Source organism: Squalius cephalus (genome assembly GCF_949319135.1).
Source record: "Squalius cephalus genome assembly, chromosome: 12".
Classification (NCBI taxonomy): Eukaryota; Metazoa; Chordata; class Actinopteri; order Cypriniformes; family Leuciscidae; genus Squalius; species Squalius cephalus.
In genome coordinates, this window is record NC_137133.1 from 8,164,155 (window position 1) to 8,185,178 (window position 21,024).

The following is a 21,024-nucleotide window of genomic DNA, read 5'->3' on the forward strand; positions in this document are numbered from 1 at the left end:
AGTCACGACCTGGTATAAACAAAGCTTGTCTTCAGCTTCTTGCTCGGAGTTTGCTCTGGCAGTTGTGAACTCAGTCATCCTCTTCTCAACTTCATTCATCTGCCTGATAACTTTATCTGTTTCATCTTGGAAGGATCTCCACTGAGTTATGCTTCTAACAAACAAATAAAGTGAATGTGTGTGACTTCAAATCCAGTTGTTAAAAAAGTATAAACTGTATAAACATCAATGCCTGTAAATCATCATAATGTTAATATGAATAAGGCAATGCAAGTTTGGGTCTTGTGTGCAATATTTAAAACTATTTAGATGCCAAAACCTCATTAGCATTACCGTTCCAAGTTGTCTCTACGTTGTTTTAGCTGCTCAGAGACCTCTGTGCCCTTGTGATGAGACTCCACACAATGCTGTTGGATTTGCTTAAATACAGTAGGGCTCAAAAAGTCACCCATTTGAGGGATTAAATCTTGCATTTCTTGCCTCGTACACTTGACAGTTTGTTCCCGGCCCGTTATATTTTCTAAGTCCTTGAGGCAGTCTGAAATTTTCTCCAGGTCTACATTATGTGGGGCCTGCTCAAGTAGAGCACCAGCTTCCTCAAACCACTGCTGGATGGATTGCAAGGAATGGTGGTATCTCTGGAGCAGGGACAGAACAGACTGCAAGGCCACCTGAGGATAAGCAGTTTAAGGAAACATTTAGCTCACCTTCAGTATTTCACAAAGTCAGAAAACACAGGCTAACTGTCAGGACTTAATATAATCTTACCTGTTTAGCATTAAAAGCTTGTTGAAGATCATCCTTCAGCTTTGGAATATCCATCAAATTGGTTTCAAAGAGTTTTGGAAATGGCTTTTGGTCACTGATGCACTTCTCTTTCTCTTCATTAGTTAGACCTTCTAATACTCTAAACCTAGATTTCATTTCTTCTTGAAGTGCTGACAGTGATCTGACCTCCTCCTGCACAATCTCAATTTTTGCTTCTTCAAATATTAATGGACATCTCAATTGATCCCTAATACTCTTGAGCCAGTCTATTGATACTTTAATATCAGTTTGATAATCCTTATTTCCTAAAAAACCTCTCTCACATTCTTCTATGTGTGTATTAATCCTTTGCTTTAAAGTAAGAAGTTGTTCCTCCCTGAAGATTACCTGAGTCTTAAGGGTCTCTAAATCAAAGTGCTGGTTGAGGTCATCGGTTTGTGCTTTGAGACCCTCTGGATAGGAACTAACCACTTCAAGACATTTTGATAGGTTGTATAGAGTAGATAATCTCTCTGTGGCATCTACCTCCTCAACTGAGTCAAGTTTGTCAAGCTGTTCCTTTAATGTAATGATGCTATAGTCCATTTTCTTGATAACTGCTTGGTGGTCATTTAATATTTTCAGTGTTTTCTGTAATTCTTTCATCCTACACTCTATCTGCTGGTTAAGACTGCCGTGGAGATAAACTAACTGGTCAGTGACTTCGGGAGCATATGGCTGACCCATGCTAAGGAAATCCTGAGTTTTACCTCTAAGATCTTTCATTCCCTGAAAGAGATTTGCAAGACCTTTCTGGAGAACTTCATAGTTGTTGTGCAATCTTTCTCCCTCTTCTAGACTTTGGTTGGCTGACATCTCTAAACTATCACATTTCTCCTGAAGTTCCTGCAAAGCTTTTCGTGTAACATCAATGAGGGACTCAAACTCCCTGCGCTCCAAAAGCACTTGTTGGATCCTGTCGCGTTTCTCTCTAATCAACAACAGCTTGTCATTGTACTGTTGTGGAAGGCCATTGAGTTTCTCATCTAGGTAGCAGTGGTCAACCTCATTTAAGGTGGGAAGAATCTCCTGTCCTGCCCTTTGGACAATAAGCAAAAGATTTTCATACTCTGAAGCATGATCAAGAAGCTGTTGGTATTCGGTCAACTGGTTCTGAAGGTCTACATCATTCCCGCTCAGGTCAATAATTGGAAATGTAGCTACTTCTGCTTGTTTTAGCCACTCAGAGATCCTGTCAAGGTCCACTTTAAAGTACTTCCGAATGACTAGTGCTTTCTCTAGATTCTGCAGATGCTCCATGCTCTTTTGCAAGGAGGCTTCAAAGGTGACTTGCAACTCCTCCAGCTTCTGAAGGGTCACCTTCTTTTCCTCCTCGGTTGCATCCTTTACTAATTCTCGTCCCTGTGTCCAAAGTGACGTGAGCTCCACCTGATATGCTCTTAGACTGCTGGTAAAATTCTTACAAGTTGACACCTGCTTGTGCAGAACATTTGGTAGGAGCGCCACATGATCATCTGCAAGAGCCCTCTGCTCTTGCTTCCGGATCCATTCAGCTGCCCTGTCAAGGGCTTGTAGGAACTGCGTTCGTTCTGTAAATACTTTACTGAGGCTTTTACGATATTGAGCTGCCTTAGTTCCAAGCAATTCTACTTTTGCCTGTGCTTCCTGGACCAAAGTCTGCAGTTTCCTCCTTTCATTAAGTCCTAGGCGAGAGGAAAGGCTGTTAGCATCTGTCACAACCTCTGCCAGAAGCTTTTGCTTGGCCTCCAGTTCTGCACAAAAGCTCAAGTGATCAAACAGAAAGCTTTGGGCCAAATCTGGAGGGGGACTGGTCTTAAGAACCTCAGAGAGAGACGGTTGCTGCAACTCAGCCCATTCTTGTGCCTCCCGCAAATGGTCCTCAATTTGACTCAATTCTTCCAGTGTTTGGGCTGAATCTTGGATTTTCTTCTGGACAAGCGATTCCACCTGGGTCCAACGTTGCTCAAGGTAACCAACCTGCTCTTTAACCAGGTCTCTGTCTTCTAAGCTCAGACGAGGCAGGATTCCGTGCCTATTATTTCTCAGATCATCGAGCACACATCTCTGGTCCTGCAAGTCTGTAGACAACTTCTTTAAGGCATCCAGACACTCAGCTGTGCTCTCAATATCTCCCCTAGAAAAGATTCAGTATTTTTGTAAACAAAGAGAAGAATGATATCTGAAGAACAACACATGGTAACTATCAAACATGAGAACGTTGTGCAAAATCTGAAAGGGAATGTTGCATGCCTGGCCAATTGATCCCATTTCTTGGACAGCTGGTCAAACAACTCCTCCACCATACAAATGCAGTCATGATAGTCCCCGCTTCTCTGTAGATCCTCCTCTTTCTGTTCCAGCAGCTGTGCAGCTTGTCTGCCCAGATCCAGCCAAGCACAGCGCAGGCGCCCAACTTCCATAAGCTCGGGGGACTCCTGACCAGCCGTTAGCCTATTAATGCTTTCTCTCAGCTGGGTCAGCTCAACCTGCCTGGCGCGCATCTCCTGGATAAAGTCCTTTGTGGCATGAAATATGGGGTATTATTAATAAATGCTGCCTGTCTTTATTTGATATCCTGCCAAATGGACAGCTCTGGATGACGCCCTCTGTCACTGGCGGAGAGTGAGCTTTGAGGTAATTGGGGTTTTCATTCAATCTATTGTTGACAATTCTTAGCACATCCAGAGATGGTAATATGTGCTATTTTTCATACACAATGAAGGGGTCTGCCTGGACGCTGTTATTACAGGCACTGACAAATCAATTCACACATCCATAATTACACCCAGACGAGTAATCTGGGGAGAAATCTTTATTAATGAATGAAGCTTCCTGCCAGGAAATGTAACAGAGGCCAAAGATCACCAGAGCTTTCAGCAATACATAATAGACTGTATATGATTAACTGATAGATATCGTACAAAACTTGTGCATAAGGTATTAATGTAATATAAAATTTGCAGTAGTGTTTCAGTAAAATTTCATATAACCCTTGTTTCATAAAAATGGGTAATCATTTTGCGGTGTTCAAATGGATTTCATCTGGAAACAAAGCTGTCACTTACCTGAGCCTGGTCCAGCTGGTTCTGAGCAACCTTTGGCTCGAGCTCAGCTGGCCTCCTCAACATGCTCTGGAGGAGTTGTTCAGCCTCACGAAGATGACATTCAAGTTTGGAACGCAAGTCCTTGATCTCTCTCCAGTTTTCTGTTAGTTCTTGAGATTCCAGCATCCTCTCCTCAATCTGTATTAGGCAGAAAACATCTCTAAACATTTTCTAACCAAATCCAATGTTTTAATATTTTAAAGTGAAAAACTATAAAAACCAACACAAACATTGTTTGAAAAGCAAAATAAATTATGAAGGCATGGAATGGCCTTTTTACATATAATTTTTTTATAATAAAACAAATGCAGAGTTTCTCTGGGGAATGTAAAAGTTTTAAAAGTGAATGCAAATGCATTGAGATATAATTTCTTTCTCCAATCACCATATCCTTATAAGGGTTCGGTAAAAAAAGTGCCCATAGAAGAAGAAACAACTAAAATCTGAAGTTAGAACATTAGAAACTTTAAGTTGTCTTTAAGAGTCACTCACCTGAAGTTTGACCTGCTGTATTTCAGCAGCCGTCTCTCGTACTTTCTCATCAGAAAGATCACAGGTAGAGCACACCAGCTGCAAATAGGTACTAGCCTGCTCCTGCAGAGTTCGATCCTGCTTCATCTAATGAGACATTTAAGAGACCCCCAAAAACCAAATGAGGTAGAGTTGATTATACATAGACGCTGGCTTTCTCATTGCAACTTAACTGTGCAGTAAAGCCACTTTTGTGTAGATACACAAAACAACATAAAAACCTATACCTGTGCTAGCGCCTCCTGTAGGCAGAGTGGTGCATGTGCAGGAAGCTGTATCTCCTCTTGTACATTTGAAACCCATCTCTGACACTGTTGCAACGTATCCCGCAGACTTACGTGCTTCTGCAGTTCCCGATCCAGACTCTGATACACCTGCACAAACAGACAGAAGAGTTTTGCTTCAAGTTTGGCTTTTAGTGGCCCAAAGTAATTGGCTAAAATCTAAACAATACCACCTCTATAGGGGTCAAAACCGAGCCAATTCATAACAAAGCATTTAAATTATGGACATCAAAGGGTATTTAAAGTAATCCTTAGCTACATAAAACAGGAACAGCATGACTCTGACATATTTGAGGAGAAAAACGGAGAATGACATGGGTGAGGCATACAGTTAACCATGCTAAATCGGGTCAACATAAAGCAAAGTCCATTTGACAGGTGTTGAATGCTCTGGCATCCCTAATCCCATGAGCAGAAAAGCTGACGCTGATTGACATTCTTAATTCACAAGTCCTCGCGGGGGGCAGGCAACGACAGGCTTGCTTTGGCAGACGACAGGAGTTGGCAGAGTACGTGCAGACTATGGGACTCATTGACCAGATTGCCAGGTGGCAGGATTTACCGGATGGCATTGTTCTGGCAAGGTTGGCACAAAATGGTACGGGGTATAAACTAGCCAACCAGAAGGGAAGGGTTTTATCAATGCCTCGGCTTGTTTTGACGGAATTGGACTTGATGGGCTAAATAAAACTGGCATGAGGAAGGGGCCGAGGTATTAATAGACTGGGTGGTTTGCTCAGAGAGTGACTGAGCAGGCAATGTGTCAGATGGCAGAGAGTGGTTGCCATATTAGGGGTGTGTGTGATTAGGGTTCTTAGAGGAAAGCAGGTGGCAGCTTTTGGTGGGATACTGCAAGAGCTGGAGTAGGGGGGAAAGGGTGATTTGCAAAGGGGGTATGTGCTCACTTTCATTGCCGTGGGCTTTAATGATACGCTTTCATGGAGAAATGATTTCTTAGTGCCTCCTGATGAGTCTACTTGTAATGACACTGGCATGCAGAAGTCAAAATGTCAAGCACATTTCATTGCCAGACATCCCTGGTTTATTGACTGCCTGGTAAGGGTTGTTTAATCTGATTTAAAAGACAAGTACACTGAGAGGAGGATTTTGTCAGCACTTTAGTGGGTCCTGTGCAACTAGGAAGCCAGGCAGGGTGGATTAAAATAATCAAGAGGTTCTGGCAGAAAGTTGGCATGCTTGAGCTAGCTGCTGGAACAGTATTTTGATGTGAGCAGAGGGACAATACACAATGGCACTAACACAATGAACGGAAATCATTGCAAAAATTCCATAATTTTCTAACTATATATTATTTGTTTATAAATCATTTTTATGCTGTTTGCATAGTTTGTTTAAAATTTAAATTAACAATGTAACTCTGCTGTCATTTTCAATCAAGCCAAAGGCATTTTCTTGAATTTAATGAGTTTTTAACTGTCCAACACCTTTTTCCACCCCATTTTGACTTTTGCGTCATTGACAAGACATAATCGGCTGCTTTTAAACAACTAGTTGATGTTTGCAGGCACATTTACAGGACAATACCGTTGCACCAGTGTACTTATGACATTATATAAAGACCCACAGTTCCTATAGGTTGGAGTGTAATTATGTGTATTTTAGTGATGGCCAGCATCACTAAAAGACACATAATTACACTCCAACCTATAGAAACTGTGGGTCTTTATATAATGTCATAAGTCTCAATGCACAGTAAACATCGGCACAATGCTGGTCTTGTACTTGTGTGTGGCCAAGTAAACTCACACGCTGGGCAGTGCTGCAGATGGCAGAGTAGCTGTCTCTTGCTCCCTGCTGGTGGTTCTGAATTTGCTGGCGAAGCCGTGCCTGGAGGCGCTCACTGCAGCCGGACAACAGATCCTCTCCCTTTTCCTTTAATGTAGCCAAACGCTCCTCAAAACCTGCTATCTCCTCCATAATAGCCTGAGATGAGACATATAAATTTAACACAAAATATTCTCTAAGTAGTAGCTTTAAATATTCTTGAAAACACTGGTATTAGCAGGAACTCTTGATGTTATGATTTCGTTTTACATTATAAGAACAATTTTACATGTGGGTAAACAACGTGCAGATGTTTGATTGGTTGTTTAAGGGCTTTTGCTTTTCTGTGAAGATTTATGATTTGTCACCTTGTGTCTGGCTAACTGCTGAGTGGCAGCTTCCAGGCCACCGCTTGATGACGGGTCAGGAGTCACCATCCTGCTGGACATCTGCAACAGCCAACGCTCAATTTCCTGTAGATCTTTGTGGTAAGCTTCCTGTTTCTTCACCTGGCCCTCCAATCTGTGAACATGGGTCTAAGGAAATACATTTAAATCACAGGAATTATCAAGACATTAGTAAGCACTCAAATTAAAGCACCTAAATAAACACACAGCTGGAAACCCTCTTGCACAATAAAGAGCTTCTGACAGCTGCAAGCATGAGATGAATTATTTGAAAGTGAGTATTCATGGCACTGATTGCAGGGTTAATGGATGCAATCTTTGAGGAAATAGCACATTAAAGCCTCCAAATTTATATTCCAATGATTAAAGGGGAAATAATCTACATTTTAGTAGCATTTTGTTTAATTTACAATTTAGTTTAAAATGATTCTATATGTATGACTGTTGTCCTTCCGAATTGCTGAAAACAAGTATTGATATGTAAATCTGGTAGGTTATAAATGAATGCCCTGAAATCATTACATTTTCCATGTTATGTTGGATTTAAATGATTGTAGCATTTTGTAGTCATTATGAGCTCACCCTTGCTGAGCCACACAGCTCCTTGTAGTCTGCCTGTAGTCTGGTCATGTTGTCTGTGATGGAAGGGGAGTGAAGGAGGGTCAGCAGTCCTTCTCCTTTCTCTAGCACAAAGCTCACGGCAGAATCACGGGATACCAACGAAAGCTCCACAGCCTGGACACAACAGAACAATGAATACAGATACAGAGATATACAGTGCGAGGTCTGTGGGGGCAGATTTTAATACTTTTATTCAGCAAGGACACATTTAAAACAGACTTTTGCATTGTAACAAAATATTCCTATTTCAAATAAATGCTTTTCTTCTGAGCTTTCTATTTATTAAAGAATGAATGAAAAAAATGATCACAGAATCCACAAAAATATTAACCGGCACAACAGTTTTAAACATTGATAATGATAGTAAATGTTTCCTGAGCACAAATCAGCATATTAGAATGATTTCTACAGGATCAAGTGGCACTGAAGACTGGAGTAATGATGCTTTGCCACCACAGGAATAAATAAAAATAAAAGTATATTGAAAAAGAAAATATTTATTTTAAATTGTAATAATATTTCATAATATTACTGTTTTAATTGTATTTTCAATCAAATGTGTTTCATATTGGTTGAAGACTGTAAAACAATTCACCCACCTTGTACTTGGCCAGCTGGGCTTTTCTCTGGTACAGTTCTGCTTTAGGTTCAACAGTGGAGCTGAGCAGAGCTCGAGTCTCCCTAAGCCACTGCATTTGGCCCTTGTACCGTTCTTGGAAATCTTTGTAGAGCACAATGCTCCTTTCCAGGGTTGCATGCTCCTCCCGTAGCCCCAGAATAAGCTCTTCGAGCTGTGATCGCCCCGTTTGCACTTCCCTCTCTAGCCTGGATGCTCCAGGGTCATCCAAGAAGGAAACGGCCTGCTCCGTTGTCTCTCGAAGTGTTTTAAGCAAGCTGTGACCTTGATCCATCTCCCCCTGTAGAGACTGCGGGGTGAGAGAATCTTTTAAACAACAAATGAAAGGGTACAAAAAGAACGACAATAACAAACAAACAAAAATCAATAATTTAATGAGCCACAGGAAAGATATTTATGCCTTCCCCAGTGTGCAACCAAGACATGTACAGTATTTCCTGTTCCTGACAGCTTCTGATCCCTGTATTCATGTAGAGCTTCAGCGCTCCTCTGAAGTGGACTTTTCTGATGGGTACTTTGAAGCCTGTCGGGCTCCTGACACCTGTGTGCGGAGACCCGGTGAGACCCCGGACAGAGATATGAGAGGAAGACCCAATTACCCAGGCCTTAAATGGGCCTGTCGCAGAGGGGTTTCCCCGGCAACGACCGCACTCAACCCCTCCTACTCCTTTACCTTTAAGCGGGAAGCTTCTCTATATGATATCAGCCTGTTGTCTCTAAAAAGAGCAGTACATGAGAGGCCCCTGGCTGTCCAGCAGGATCTGGAGCTACTGCTGCGGTACTGACAGGGAAAGGAGCCCCAGTGTTTTAATGATGATCTCCACACACAAATAAGGAAATGAGAAGTTAGTGATGCAGAGAGATGTAGGACGCAAGGATAATTGGGCCAAGAAATATGATCTGGCCAAAGAAGCATACACTTAATTGGCTGTTTATTAATTCACAAATACATGCGTCTATACCGCTGTCGCTTAATGGAGTGGGTTTACACAGTACACAACACAGACAGTTTCTCCATGTCAATTTGCTATTAGCGTCTGTGTTGCACCATTGATCTCGACGTGGATTAAACTAACCGAATGAGTTGTATAGATATGTATACTTGTGTGAGAAGGAAGAGAGTGTAATGTGATGTTGAAGCTGCAATGGCATTGCATCAATTACACAGTCTGTGCCAGCAGGTTCCACAGACAGACCGCTCCTTCATCTCAGCTATCACAGTGGGGGAGTGTGTGAAGTGGCTGTGTGTGTGTGTGTGTGTGTGTGTGTGTGAAGTGGCTGTGTGGTGTGTGTGCGTGCACGTAGAGTGCGATCGCACTAAAGCTTTCTTTTGCTTTGTGTAGTAGACATATTGATCATATCCTTAAGATGACAAAGAGACTTGTACATGTGCACACACATACACACAGATTGACTCTTACGATCTCAAATATGAGTGCAAAACTGTGCCAGGCCCACTGAGAGTCCTAGTCTGTGGTGTGCGTCTGTGCAATTTATCAGGCCAAATCAATAGCTGTTAAACCACCGAATAAAAAGGGTTGACAGTTTTATCTGTTCCTTCAATTTTAAGTGTTTATCTTTATTTACAGAAATAAAATGTTATATATATATATATATATATATATATATATATATATATATTTATTTATATATTTATATATATATGAACATGCTCATGTTGGTGTTTTCACTACAGTATGCCATACCTCTAGCCTCTTCATCTTTTTTTCCATTGTAATGCGATCGAGAGCCTCTGTCCTTTCGGTAACGATTTTAAAATTCTTCCTTGCTGCGCTCAGCCAATCAGAGAAGGTCCTGAGGGCATTTTGAGCCTCTGTGATGTTCTGCATCTCTTCCTGGAGCTGTTTGAGGGTCTCCTAAATGACGGAAGGATGAATCAAAAGGCTCATTGTTAAGAATGCTTGCAATTCTGTCTCATCAGCATGAAGGGTTTTGATTGATCTAATGCCGCACACTCGCTAGCATTCACTGCTGGGGGCTTGAGGCTAAGCTATTTTGCCGCATTCTTCTCTTGACATTCAGATCCCTCATGCACGTGGCACCAATTAACGCTTTTGCGCTGTGCTGCGCGCACACCTATCTGCAGAGATGTAATAGCTCTTGACTGCAGTGCATGTGCCGGCCTGTTGTTTCTCACAGAATAATTACACGCTCTCTTCAGTGTCGCAGCCAGGGTGTGTGTGCATGTTAGAGAGAAGTGGGCATGAAGGAGAGGTGTTACAGCAAGTGTTAAAAACAATTCTGCTGCTGCCACAGAAGCAGCATCACCGATTGATGGGCAAGATTGGATCCAATATTGTTTAATTACAAGCTAAGGTCTCAATGTGGGCGAGACATTGATTTTTCCAGCGTGTATTTTTTTTTTTTTTTTCATCACAGAGGGTCACAGGAGCTGGTTTACCAGGCTGGATAGCTTCCAATGTTTAGACGGCTGAGAGATTAGACTCATCAGTGTGCTCTGACAGCAAAGTGAGAGGTGAGCCAATGACGCCAGGTTCTACTAAAAGAAACATAATTGTAGAGACCGAATATGAAGTAAAAATTCATATTTAACTGAAGAAAAAATGTCCATTACTGAATTTTAAAAACAATAATTTAATAATAATAAATAATAATAATCATTATTATTATTGGAATTTATTTTTCATTTTGGTTCAGTTATTAGTTGTATTATTTTTAAATGATGTTCACTTAAACAGAAACACGTTTAAGTGAACATCATTTAAAAATAATAACAATAATTGCAATAATTTAAATTATTAGAAGGGAAGAAAAGGGGAGCAAATATAGTTTTAAAATGCCCAGATGAAAAAAAGTTTAGGAGAGAGTTATTTTAGTATTATTTATATACTATTAGAGTATTTATTAATATTTTGAATTAGCTTATATTTTTATATTTTCAGTTTTCATTTTACTTTTGTTTACTTAGTTTGTTTTAGTAATTTTATATACATTTGTCAATTTTATTTATTATTATTATTATTATTACTATTATTATTTGTTGAATTATTAGTTTACAAGTTAATGTTTTATTTTATTTTATTTTATTTTATTTTACTTCAATTACCAAAAATATTTTTTTAATAGTTTTAGTTTAACAAGAACAACACTGGGAGAGGATTTGTTGAAAGAAATATTCCAGTGTAAACCAGTGGAATATTTAGTGGGATATTATTCAATCCATGGGAAATAGGGTGGCCAGATCATAAGACTGCATGTCTGTCTGTTGTCTTTTGCACATGATTCACATGATGCTCCATAATTGCATAATATTCATCAAGTACATAAGAACTGTTAATATATAAGGGTGACTTGCCTGTATCTGTAGGAGCAAGGCATGGTAGCGAGCAGTGAGCTGGGTAACCCTGGTACTGATCCGACCACTGACATGAGCATTCTCTACGACTTGCTGTGCAAGAGCACTTAGACCTTCCACCTCCGCCTGACGGTGAGCAGCCTCAGTCTGCCACCGCTGAAAAGAGGGAATGAAAGGAAAATGTCAACTGTATACAGTGCGTGAAACCAGAGTGCAGTATTTCTGAATTCATCAGGTATAATTATAATACAACGTACCTTCAGGTGTTGTAGCTGGGCCTCCTTTGCAGTGACATCAGATCGACGGTGGTTTCTCACCTTAACTTTGAGCTCAATGTCAACCAGCCACTGGTCTAAGCTTTGGAATAAACCTTCTAGTTGCTGAACTCTTGTGAGGGCCTGCTCAACCTGGACTTTGGTCTCCCCAAGCCGGTCTTGGTACCCCTGCCATTCCGTCTGTGCTGTTTCCAGGGCCCGATCCTCAATTTGAGGGGCACCCCAAGGAATGACTCTTTCCCGACTGGCAAGGACTGAACTGAGCAAGTTATGTCCCTTAGGGCAATGAGACTGGAGCATCTGGTAATGTTGTTAGACAGAAAGAATGAAAGTTAAAGATTAGGTAGTGCTGAATATTTTTGCCAACAATATTAAATTCAGAAAATATCACAGTTATAATAACCTGCAGTTCTTTTAACGTGTTCTCCAGAGCATTTACATCTTCATCTAGGGGTGAGAGGAGGGCCAAACTGCTCTGCTCTTGCTCTAGCCAGTCTTCAAACATGTGCAGCCCTCGCTGATACTCTTGATGGAGAAGAACCAATTCTTCAGCCTTACTGACAGCAGCCTGAAATATTGAAAATATTAATAAAGCCTGAAATATTATTTCAAAAGTTACTCAAAAAGAAGTAACTGAGTGCAACCCTTTTTTGTCTGCTTGGTTTCTGGATGTATTTTTTCCATTCATTTCCTCCTTTGGAATTTAAAAAAATGATTGAATAAAGGGTTTTGAGTCACAGACCACAAAAACTAGATCCAAACTCACATGTTACAAACTTGGATTTGAGTAAGAAAAGGATATGAAAATTGGAAAAAGACTTGTGCGCTTAATGTCTTTAATAAGAAAATTACTATCATGAAATATTGTGAATTATATAAGTGACTAAGAAACAATGAGGGTACAATTTTAAACAATTATATTTTAAGTTTATTGGAAAATATTCATATTTAATTCATATATATATATGTCATGTTCTGTGCGTTCTGTTTCATCTTCATGTACTTTTAGTTTATTTCTCTACAGTTCCCTGTTCCATTTTTTGTAGGTTCCCACCACTCATTAGCTACTATTGACACTCATGCCATCAATACACCCGTTCGTCATTTAGTTTGTTATCATTGTGTATTTAACCCCCTGAGGTCGGCAATCACGCCGGCGTGATCTACTCGTTTTTTTTTTTATCAGTGCAAAATACTCTGTTGATTTTGATTTTACATACTTGTGTTGTACATCATTCAAAGCTGTTAAATGTCTTCTTTTATTTGTGTACACTCATAATAAAAACAAAATGTTGTGTTTTCCGTAAAACAAAGAAAATAAACATGATGCGCGTTCTGCCGTCTCTCTCAATGTGAAACTCATTCTGAAACGCGACAGAAAATGACCTGTAACTCAGCGAATGTTTGTCACACAGACTTGAAACGCATGTCTATACAACGCTTGGAATCTCTATTTTTAAAGTATGTAACTAATATAAAAAACAAATATTCTATTTTTAAGTAATCCATACGAAAGCAGCGGCATGTACAGTTTCTCAAACGCGTCCTCATTAAATTTAATTTGAACACGCCTACGAGCGCACGAGCGATTGACATGCAAATGATCCATGCGGAGAAACACAGACCTGTAAACGCCCTCATCACCTCAAAACAAAGAAGCAGAGACTTCGTAACTTACTCCTTACTGTGTTTGAAAGACGCGCCAGAGCTTACATTGGATTTAGGCTACCTCAGAAGAAGAAGAACGCGATTTGAAGACAATAAAGATTTAAGGTAAGAAATTTTTACATATTAGTTTGTTATTGTTGCATAAATGTCACATTGCAGTTGAACTGTTGCTAGATATATGGGGAATATTATAATATTTAGACCCGTGTTTACTGTTAAGCCTACTGTGTTTGTGGATATCTGGTCAAACGTAGATATGTATGGTAACCATAATGTTTTATATTTGAGCGCGATCGCGTTTGAATGTATCAGATTTTGCAGCGCGATCGCGTTTGAATGTATCATTTGAACATTTGAAAAGCAAAACGCACCAAACGGCTTCATGTTTTTACTATTATCTCATTTCATATCATCATAACGAATGGAAACATTTGAAGTAACATGATAATCAATATATTTTTTTCTCTAGCTTGGTTGTTACTGAAATATTTTGGAAGATTTATACTGCTATCTATTGTTATTATTATTTTACCCAGCACTGCGCATAGCTTATGCCTACAAGGCACAACAAACCTTGTGTTCATTATATTATATATTGTTGGAAACATTTGTGTGTGTGTGTGTGTGTGTGTATTTTGTGAACTTTAAAAAGCAATTTTAACCAGAAAAATCTAATATTTATTTCCAAAATCGTGCAGGCCTTTCTCTTGATATCAGTATGTTCACTTTTTTTTCAGGGCCCAGATGCCACTGAGTCCTGCCGACTTCAACATTCACATGAGTCTCTGGAACATGAACATGGTAAAGTGAAAATCAAACACCTTGGAAATTAAAGGTATGTATAATGTTTTTAGGAATGGCACAAAGGTCTCTGTCTTTGAAGTGTTTTTTTTTGGCATTTGTTGTGTATCTTTGGGTTATGTTGTGTTGTAAATAAATCCAAACAATTTAAAAGCCATTCTTTTTTAAATCTCCTCATTTACAGTATTGTGCAAGGTTGCTCAGAATGACAGGGCTATTAGGAGCTATATTAGGATAGGTTCTTTGTCTTTCTCAGGTGAGAAAAGCTTACATATTAATGAGCTGCCGCATAAGGCTTTCTAACAAAAAACACGTCGTAAAATTTTTAAATCAATATATTGTCTTCTCTGAATGAGCAGTCAGGGTGATTTTCACATTGTTTTGGAGCAAATATTCTAGGCTATGTGATACAATTTTCAAAAGTCTTGTGAAGAAATAATCAGTATGGGTTTCATGACCTTATTTCAGTGAGAATTTTTTTTTGTATTTTCACAAACCACGCATAAATGTCATTATCTCAAAACTACAAACTTTTACATACATGCTGTTGATATATTGTTGTAGCATAGTTTGTGCTGAATACAGTTTAATTAGACTTTAGCCATGAAAATGTCACAAGTAACAGAAATAACCAGAAATGTCAGAGCATGTCAGAACACCTCCAGGGCCCAGAAAACAGCTCAGACCTCAGAGGGTTAAGTTCCTCCTTATGTTCAGTTCAATGTCGGGTTTTGTCGTGGTTTGCACACTGTTACTTTGTCTTATTCAATGTGGATTACCTGAGTTTGTTTTATTAATAAACCTTTTGTTCAATGGAACCATTTTGGACTCATCTTGAGACAATAATATAATTCACATATATAGTTAATGTGCATTGCAATGCTTCATTCGAGTGGGACGTCACTGCTGAGCTCTTTGGCCTCAAATTCTGTTTCCATGGTAACAACAACTTCTCTGATTGTTGAAATATCTTTTCAGGGTAACAGATGATGTAGCACTTCACTGGGAATTTGGCTATTAAAACTTTTTTTTTTTTAATTAAGCTGAAATCATTCTGTTTTATGACTTCTACAGAAACATATATCATTGCTCAGCAACGTCAGAACTCTTGTCTTAAAAGATTTAGATGTTATTGTAAAAAATCTTTTTCTCTATATAGAAAATGAATGGGATTTTTACTTGCAGAACTTTACTGTTGTGCTATAACCACAATTTCATACCTTGGCTTTATCTTTGACTGTTGTATATCTCTCACTGAGTTTCTGGATCTCCTGTTGAGTGGCTGTATGTTCAGTCATGTTGGAACCCTTGGTAGCAATGGTCTCTAAAGGGCTAGAGTGGCTAAGAACTTCCTCATAGAGAAGCTGTAACAGAACAAAGCAATTAATACTTTGACGTTGATATAACTGTAAGAATATACAACTTTTACCTAATTAATAAATCCAGTATTATATTATATTTTATTATAGTATATTGTAACATAGCCTAAGTATTGTAATTCTCTGAACTAAATAAATCCTATGAAAAGTATCAATTTGCCTTGGCACGGCCTAGATTGGCTGTCTTGTCCCTCATTTCAGCATAGTGTTTGTCTGAGTTTCCAAGGCTTTCTTCTACGCGCTCCATCCAGCACTCAAACTGACTGACATCCTCTTGGTAACTGGTCCAGTGTGACAAGGAACCTTCCAGCTGGCTGTAAATGCAACACATAAACAAGACATCTACTACTTCCACACAGGCATCTGAAGAGCAATTACCTCAAGAAATACTTGAGGTACAACAGCCCTGACTTGAGGCATAACAGAGGATAAATATACACAGACTGATGGAGAGAAAGCTCTCGGACCTTTTGCACTGTATGGATGTTGATAAGAGTGATTCCCAGGAGTCTTTGAGGTCCTGAATTTGCTTGCGAACCACTGGTACTCCCTCAGCTGATGTGTTCCTCTGGACAGATTCCCCTCTGGTGATGAGCATCTTCAGCTGGATTTCTCTACCCTGACAAGCTGTCAGTAAAGCCTGGAATCAATCAGAAATATTATTACTTACCAAACATGTACAAATGAAACATGCAAACTAAATTATGAGAGCGATAATTCCAAGGTTGTCCTTAGAATTAGCAACATCTGCAAAACTCTAAGTGACAATGTACCTCAAGCTGGCCCATTCTGGATATAAGCACATTTTTGTCAGATGTGGGGCATCTGCAGGTTTTGAGTATCTGTTGGGACTCAGAAACCCAGTTCTGAAGTTCCTGAAGGCCCTGTGAAAATAGCTGATGCTCCCCCACCACTCGTTCTACCCTTGACACCTTCTCCTGCAGGAGGCGGGCAAGAGAAACCAAGACTAGTGAAACACTGGACAAATGAGGTGATAAGTACATTTAGGAAAGCACAATACATTGATGCAATATTGGTTATCAGCAGATATTAGAGATTTCTTAGCTGGATATTTAATTGTGCTGCAAATTTTTTTTTTAGATTACCTTTGCCGTCATCTAATGCTCACATCTTTAAAAACACTAACAATTTAATAACAATTTAATTACAATTTAATCTAAAAATATATATAGCATTTTCATAGTGTAGATTATAATGTTGTGATGTCTAAATTCACATTCAAAAAGATTGATTGTAGTTTTATTTTTTAATAAATTTAGATAAAATTGTAAAGAATTTGAATATTGGAAATTTATCAGTCCTTGGCCATAACATGAACATTAATATCAGTATCGGTCCGAATTTTAATATCAATGCATCCCTCATTATATAAATCATCCCTTGTTGTATAAATCAGTATACAATAGAGATGCGCGGATGGGCTATTATTTCATCCGCAACCGCATCACAAAACTCATCATCCGTCCGCCATCCATCCACACCAACGTTTTTGACCAATTTTCAAAACCGCACCCGCCCGCCATCCGCTGATTGGTGTATACATATATTTTTCATTTGATTGGTTCAACCGCCCGCCACCCGCCCGAATTTAATTAAAATATTATTTTTCATCACGTCATCCGCCCAATCCGCGGTTTATCCGCGGAGTCCGCGTCTGTAACCGCCAACCGCGCATCTATAGTATACAACATGCTTTTTTATAAAGTAAGCAATCAAACAAAGCTCAGAGAAAGGAGACAAAACTTAATTGAATTCAAATTACTGATAACAGAAATGCTTAAATGACTCCCTCTCCAAAATTCAAAGCATATCAATAGAAATGTACACTATAGAAAGTGGACAGTCAAATCATACTCTCTCAGAGTGCCCAGATTCCAAACAAGCCTATTAGCCTTATCTGACTTTATCATAAATCGCACAATGTTTGTTCATTTGGCCAGATGAGAACAGGTCCCCTGACTGAGCCTGGTTTTGCCCAAAGTTTTTTTTCTCTCTTTTCTGTCACCTGATGGAGTTTGGGTTCCTTGGCACTCTCGCCTTTGGCTAGCTTAGTTCGGGACAGTAATATTATTGATCTGACCGCACTGAACTGAGCTGGATGATGACATCACTGTTTTCTCCAGAGCTGCTTTATAGCTAGATTGAACTCATTTCATAATTGATGAACTTTACTCTTTTAACTGAATCAACACTGAACTGACTGAAGCTGAATAATAACACTGTTGTCCCTTTAGAGCAGAGCTTTTTTCATCATTAATTATTACTTTCCTGTATATTACTGTAAAGCTACTTTGAAACAATCTGCATCGTATGACGCGTGACTTGGCTTGACTTGTAACTAGGAGTTAAATATACAATAAAAACTTATAGTAGCATATAGTAAATCTACTAATAGAACCAAACAGGGCATTGATATTGAGCTCATTATCAATCACAGTCAGTGGTAATAATGGACAAGAAAGCACAAGACTGATGAGGTAAACAGATGAGGAGGTTACCTTAATCAGGTTGCTCAGGGCCAAGTAGCATGCAGCTAGCTGGCAGACGCGATGCACAAAGCTCTTCCCAGCACCCTGACCATCCCAGAGCCCGTGTGCTCGCCTTCTCAGCCCTGCCAGTTCAGACTCTCTGGAGCTCATCTCCTCCAGCAACGTCTGAGGGGGTGCAATCAGGGGTCAAAAGGCAAGCAGGGGTTACAGGAGAATGAAGATGAACGGTCATGCAATGGAAGACCACACTAAAAACAAACATGAGCTTTTGGACACATCCAATGAGATGGACAGGCCAGATTCTCCAAACCCCAAAACAACTTTTACTAAACACACTTAATACAGCAGGGCACAAAAGACCACCACAAGCAAATTTCTTGCTTCTTTTCTTTAGATGGAAAAAAAAAACAGACTGTGAAATTGTCAGTTAGGCAGACACAGTTCATGATAATAGAGTCTATCATGTTGGGTGCACTCTGGGGATAAAGGGATTAAGAGGGAAAGTGGGTAAAAGCAGGGGAAGGGGAGATGGGAGGGGATGGATAATCACTCAGGAGGACCTCTACACACTGTACAGATACACTGTTGGAAATGTAATTGCCAACGGAGCAGACAAAAGCACCCAGCAGGCGACAAAGCAATACAAAAATAGAGATGAAAGATCTCGTGATAAGGCAAAAATAGAAATGTTTATCTTTTCAACCTCATATTATTATGAGGTTGTATATTGAGGTTTTGTTCTTTGAGTGCATTTGTAGAGCGAAAAATTAATTGCATGTCAGCCTAATCCTCAAAAGTGTCTAAAAGCTCGACTCAGCAGAACCATCGTTGACAGACAGGGTTTATTTCGTTATCTCCTGCAGATTCTGTTTTACTCATTTAATTGAGCTTAAGTACTGCAAAATACACTGACACAGTTAGCTGATTTCATCTGATCATTTAATTACATGTTCAAGTAGCTAGTAGTGTTAAAAAGACATGAAAAGAAGAAAAATGTATTTTTTATACTGTCCAAATGTTTAATGCATAATCTATTGATCATAAATCAAATGTTCTCCTGTCAATGAATTACATTACACGGATTTCCAAGGTACAGTAAGTGAGGACTGGAATCTCAATAGTAGTGATTGAAGTCATTCGGGTAGAGCAAAGCTCTAATGAATAATTATGAGTTCAATATGACTAACTGGGTGTACCTGAAGTTTGGAGAGCTCTAGTCTCTTGGCAGGTAGGTCATGGAGGCGAGCGCTGCTCTCCTGTACACTGATCTCTGTCCTGTTCAGCCAGTCTTGCAGAGGCTCCACACTTGCCTCAAAGTCCTGCATCTGAGACTGCAAGACCTGAGAGCACATTTTCACATCACACATGTACCTCAGGCTGTATGTGGTTTTTACTTATATAAAATAAAATAAAACAGTAATATGCAAAGAAATTTTTATTAAAAAAGCTTGCACACATGGATACAGTGTTAAACAATATGTAAACAGGATTATATTAAAATAAAATAAAATAGTAATATACAAAGATATTTTTATTAGAAAAGCTTGCACACATGGATGGATACAGTGTTAAACACTATGTAAACAGGATAATATATATATAAAAAAAACAATAAATAAAATAGTAATGTGCAAAGATGCTTTTATTAAAAAAGCTTGTGTCACACATGGATGGATACAGTGTTAAACACTAGTGATGTAGTGCTTTTTATGTAAAGTCAATAGAATATTAAAATAATTTTAAATACATCAAATAAAATAGTAATAAATGAATAAAAAAAATCACTCATTTCTACCTGCAAGGCCATCTCTCTTCGCTTTAAGCTGTCCACCAGGCTCTTCCAGTCATCTTTGGCTACGTTTGCTTTGGTCCTGATGGCCTCCACTCTGTCGGCAGCCATCACGCTACTAAGCTGCTCTCCATACGTCAGGACAGCACTAAGTCTGGCCTGGCCCTGGTCCTTGTCACTCATGAACTCCTGTGGTGCAGAATGAGCAAGACGTCAGCCGCACAGACACAAGTGGACTATCACAGAGCAGAGGGCAGCAAGTGCAATGAGTCACGTCCAGACATTGACAGGCACCCAGCAGGGATCTCCCACCATCTGTGAGGCGTGCACGTCCCTTCTTTTTGCTGTCTTTCTCCACTCAAACGGTACAGATGCAATTATGTATGACCCAAAGCATGTCTGCCTCTGTGTTGGTGGTTCAGGGCAGTAAGCCATGCGGAAACATTGTTCCACATTTGAAATATATTTGATGGTAAATAAAAAATGAGCATCTTTCTATTCTCAGTAACCCTGCACCACTTCTTTCTTCATATCTCTTCCTTTTTATTGTAGATAAGCTATGCTACATCGAGTCCTACACAGAATCTGTGCTGATCTTTGCCTTGTTCTCTGCTGATTGTGGGGAAAAATCTGCAGTATCCTGTGGAATGAATTTATGCATGTGACAAATGTTAAACAGAGCCTGAACTGGTTTCGCTTCAAGACCCAGATTTTTTATTGGACATCAAGCGGCGACCCAATACAATGCCAAAATTAGTTTCATGCTCTCACTAGATAAAAATGTCCTGCACAAACCACACAGTGGTCAACACAAATCATGTTCACCATTTGCAAGTTTGTCATGTAACCTGTCCATGTTTGCATCTGCCTAATATGACTAGCTGTGAAAGATTAATTTGAGAAGTCTTTGATGTCCATAAAATAAGATACAATATACATTCAAGTTCTGATGAATACATCATAAGTTCTGATTGATTAACCACATTCTTTACAATAACCTCTTTTATGTTCAACAGAAGAAAAAAACGAATGTTTGGAACAACATGAGGGTGAGTACATTTTTTGGTGAACTATCCCTTTTAAAGGCTGACAACCTGTTTATTTGGT

General features: G+C 39.4%; 1 protein-coding gene across 1 annotated transcript in view; it reads right to left on the reverse strand.

Annotated features, from left to right (window-relative positions):
- Nucleotides 1-21,024, reverse strand: part of syne1a (spectrin repeat containing, nuclear envelope 1a) — a 124,471-nt gene that overhangs the window by 47,482 nt on the left and 55,965 nt on the right. The window contains exons 58-79 of the mRNA XM_079887687.1: nt 19,924-20,106; nt 19,325-19,468; nt 18,138-18,293; nt 16,392-16,556; nt 16,086-16,258; nt 15,779-15,932; nt 15,460-15,603; nt 12,174-12,338; nt 11,753-12,070; nt 11,496-11,651; nt 9,865-10,035; nt 8,121-8,447; nt 7,483-7,635; nt 6,862-7,029; nt 6,476-6,652; nt 4,652-4,798; nt 4,386-4,511; nt 3,855-4,031; nt 3,040-3,305; nt 769-2,923; nt 334-671; nt 10-154 (exon numbers count right to left, since the gene is read on the reverse strand). Coding sequence (XP_079743813.1) covers nt 10-154; nt 334-671; nt 769-2,923; nt 3,040-3,305; nt 3,855-4,031; nt 4,386-4,511; nt 4,652-4,798; nt 6,476-6,652; nt 6,862-7,029; nt 7,483-7,635; nt 8,121-8,447; nt 9,865-10,035; nt 11,496-11,651; nt 11,753-12,070; nt 12,174-12,338; nt 15,460-15,603; nt 15,779-15,932; nt 16,086-16,258; nt 16,392-16,556; nt 18,138-18,293; nt 19,325-19,468; nt 19,924-20,106 — 6,108 coding nt within the window. The remainder of the gene's footprint in view (nt 1-9; nt 155-333; nt 672-768; nt 2,924-3,039; nt 3,306-3,854; nt 4,032-4,385; nt 4,512-4,651; nt 4,799-6,475; nt 6,653-6,861; nt 7,030-7,482; nt 7,636-8,120; nt 8,448-9,864; nt 10,036-11,495; nt 11,652-11,752; nt 12,071-12,173; nt 12,339-15,459; nt 15,604-15,778; nt 15,933-16,085; nt 16,259-16,391; nt 16,557-18,137; nt 18,294-19,324; nt 19,469-19,923; nt 20,107-21,024) is intronic.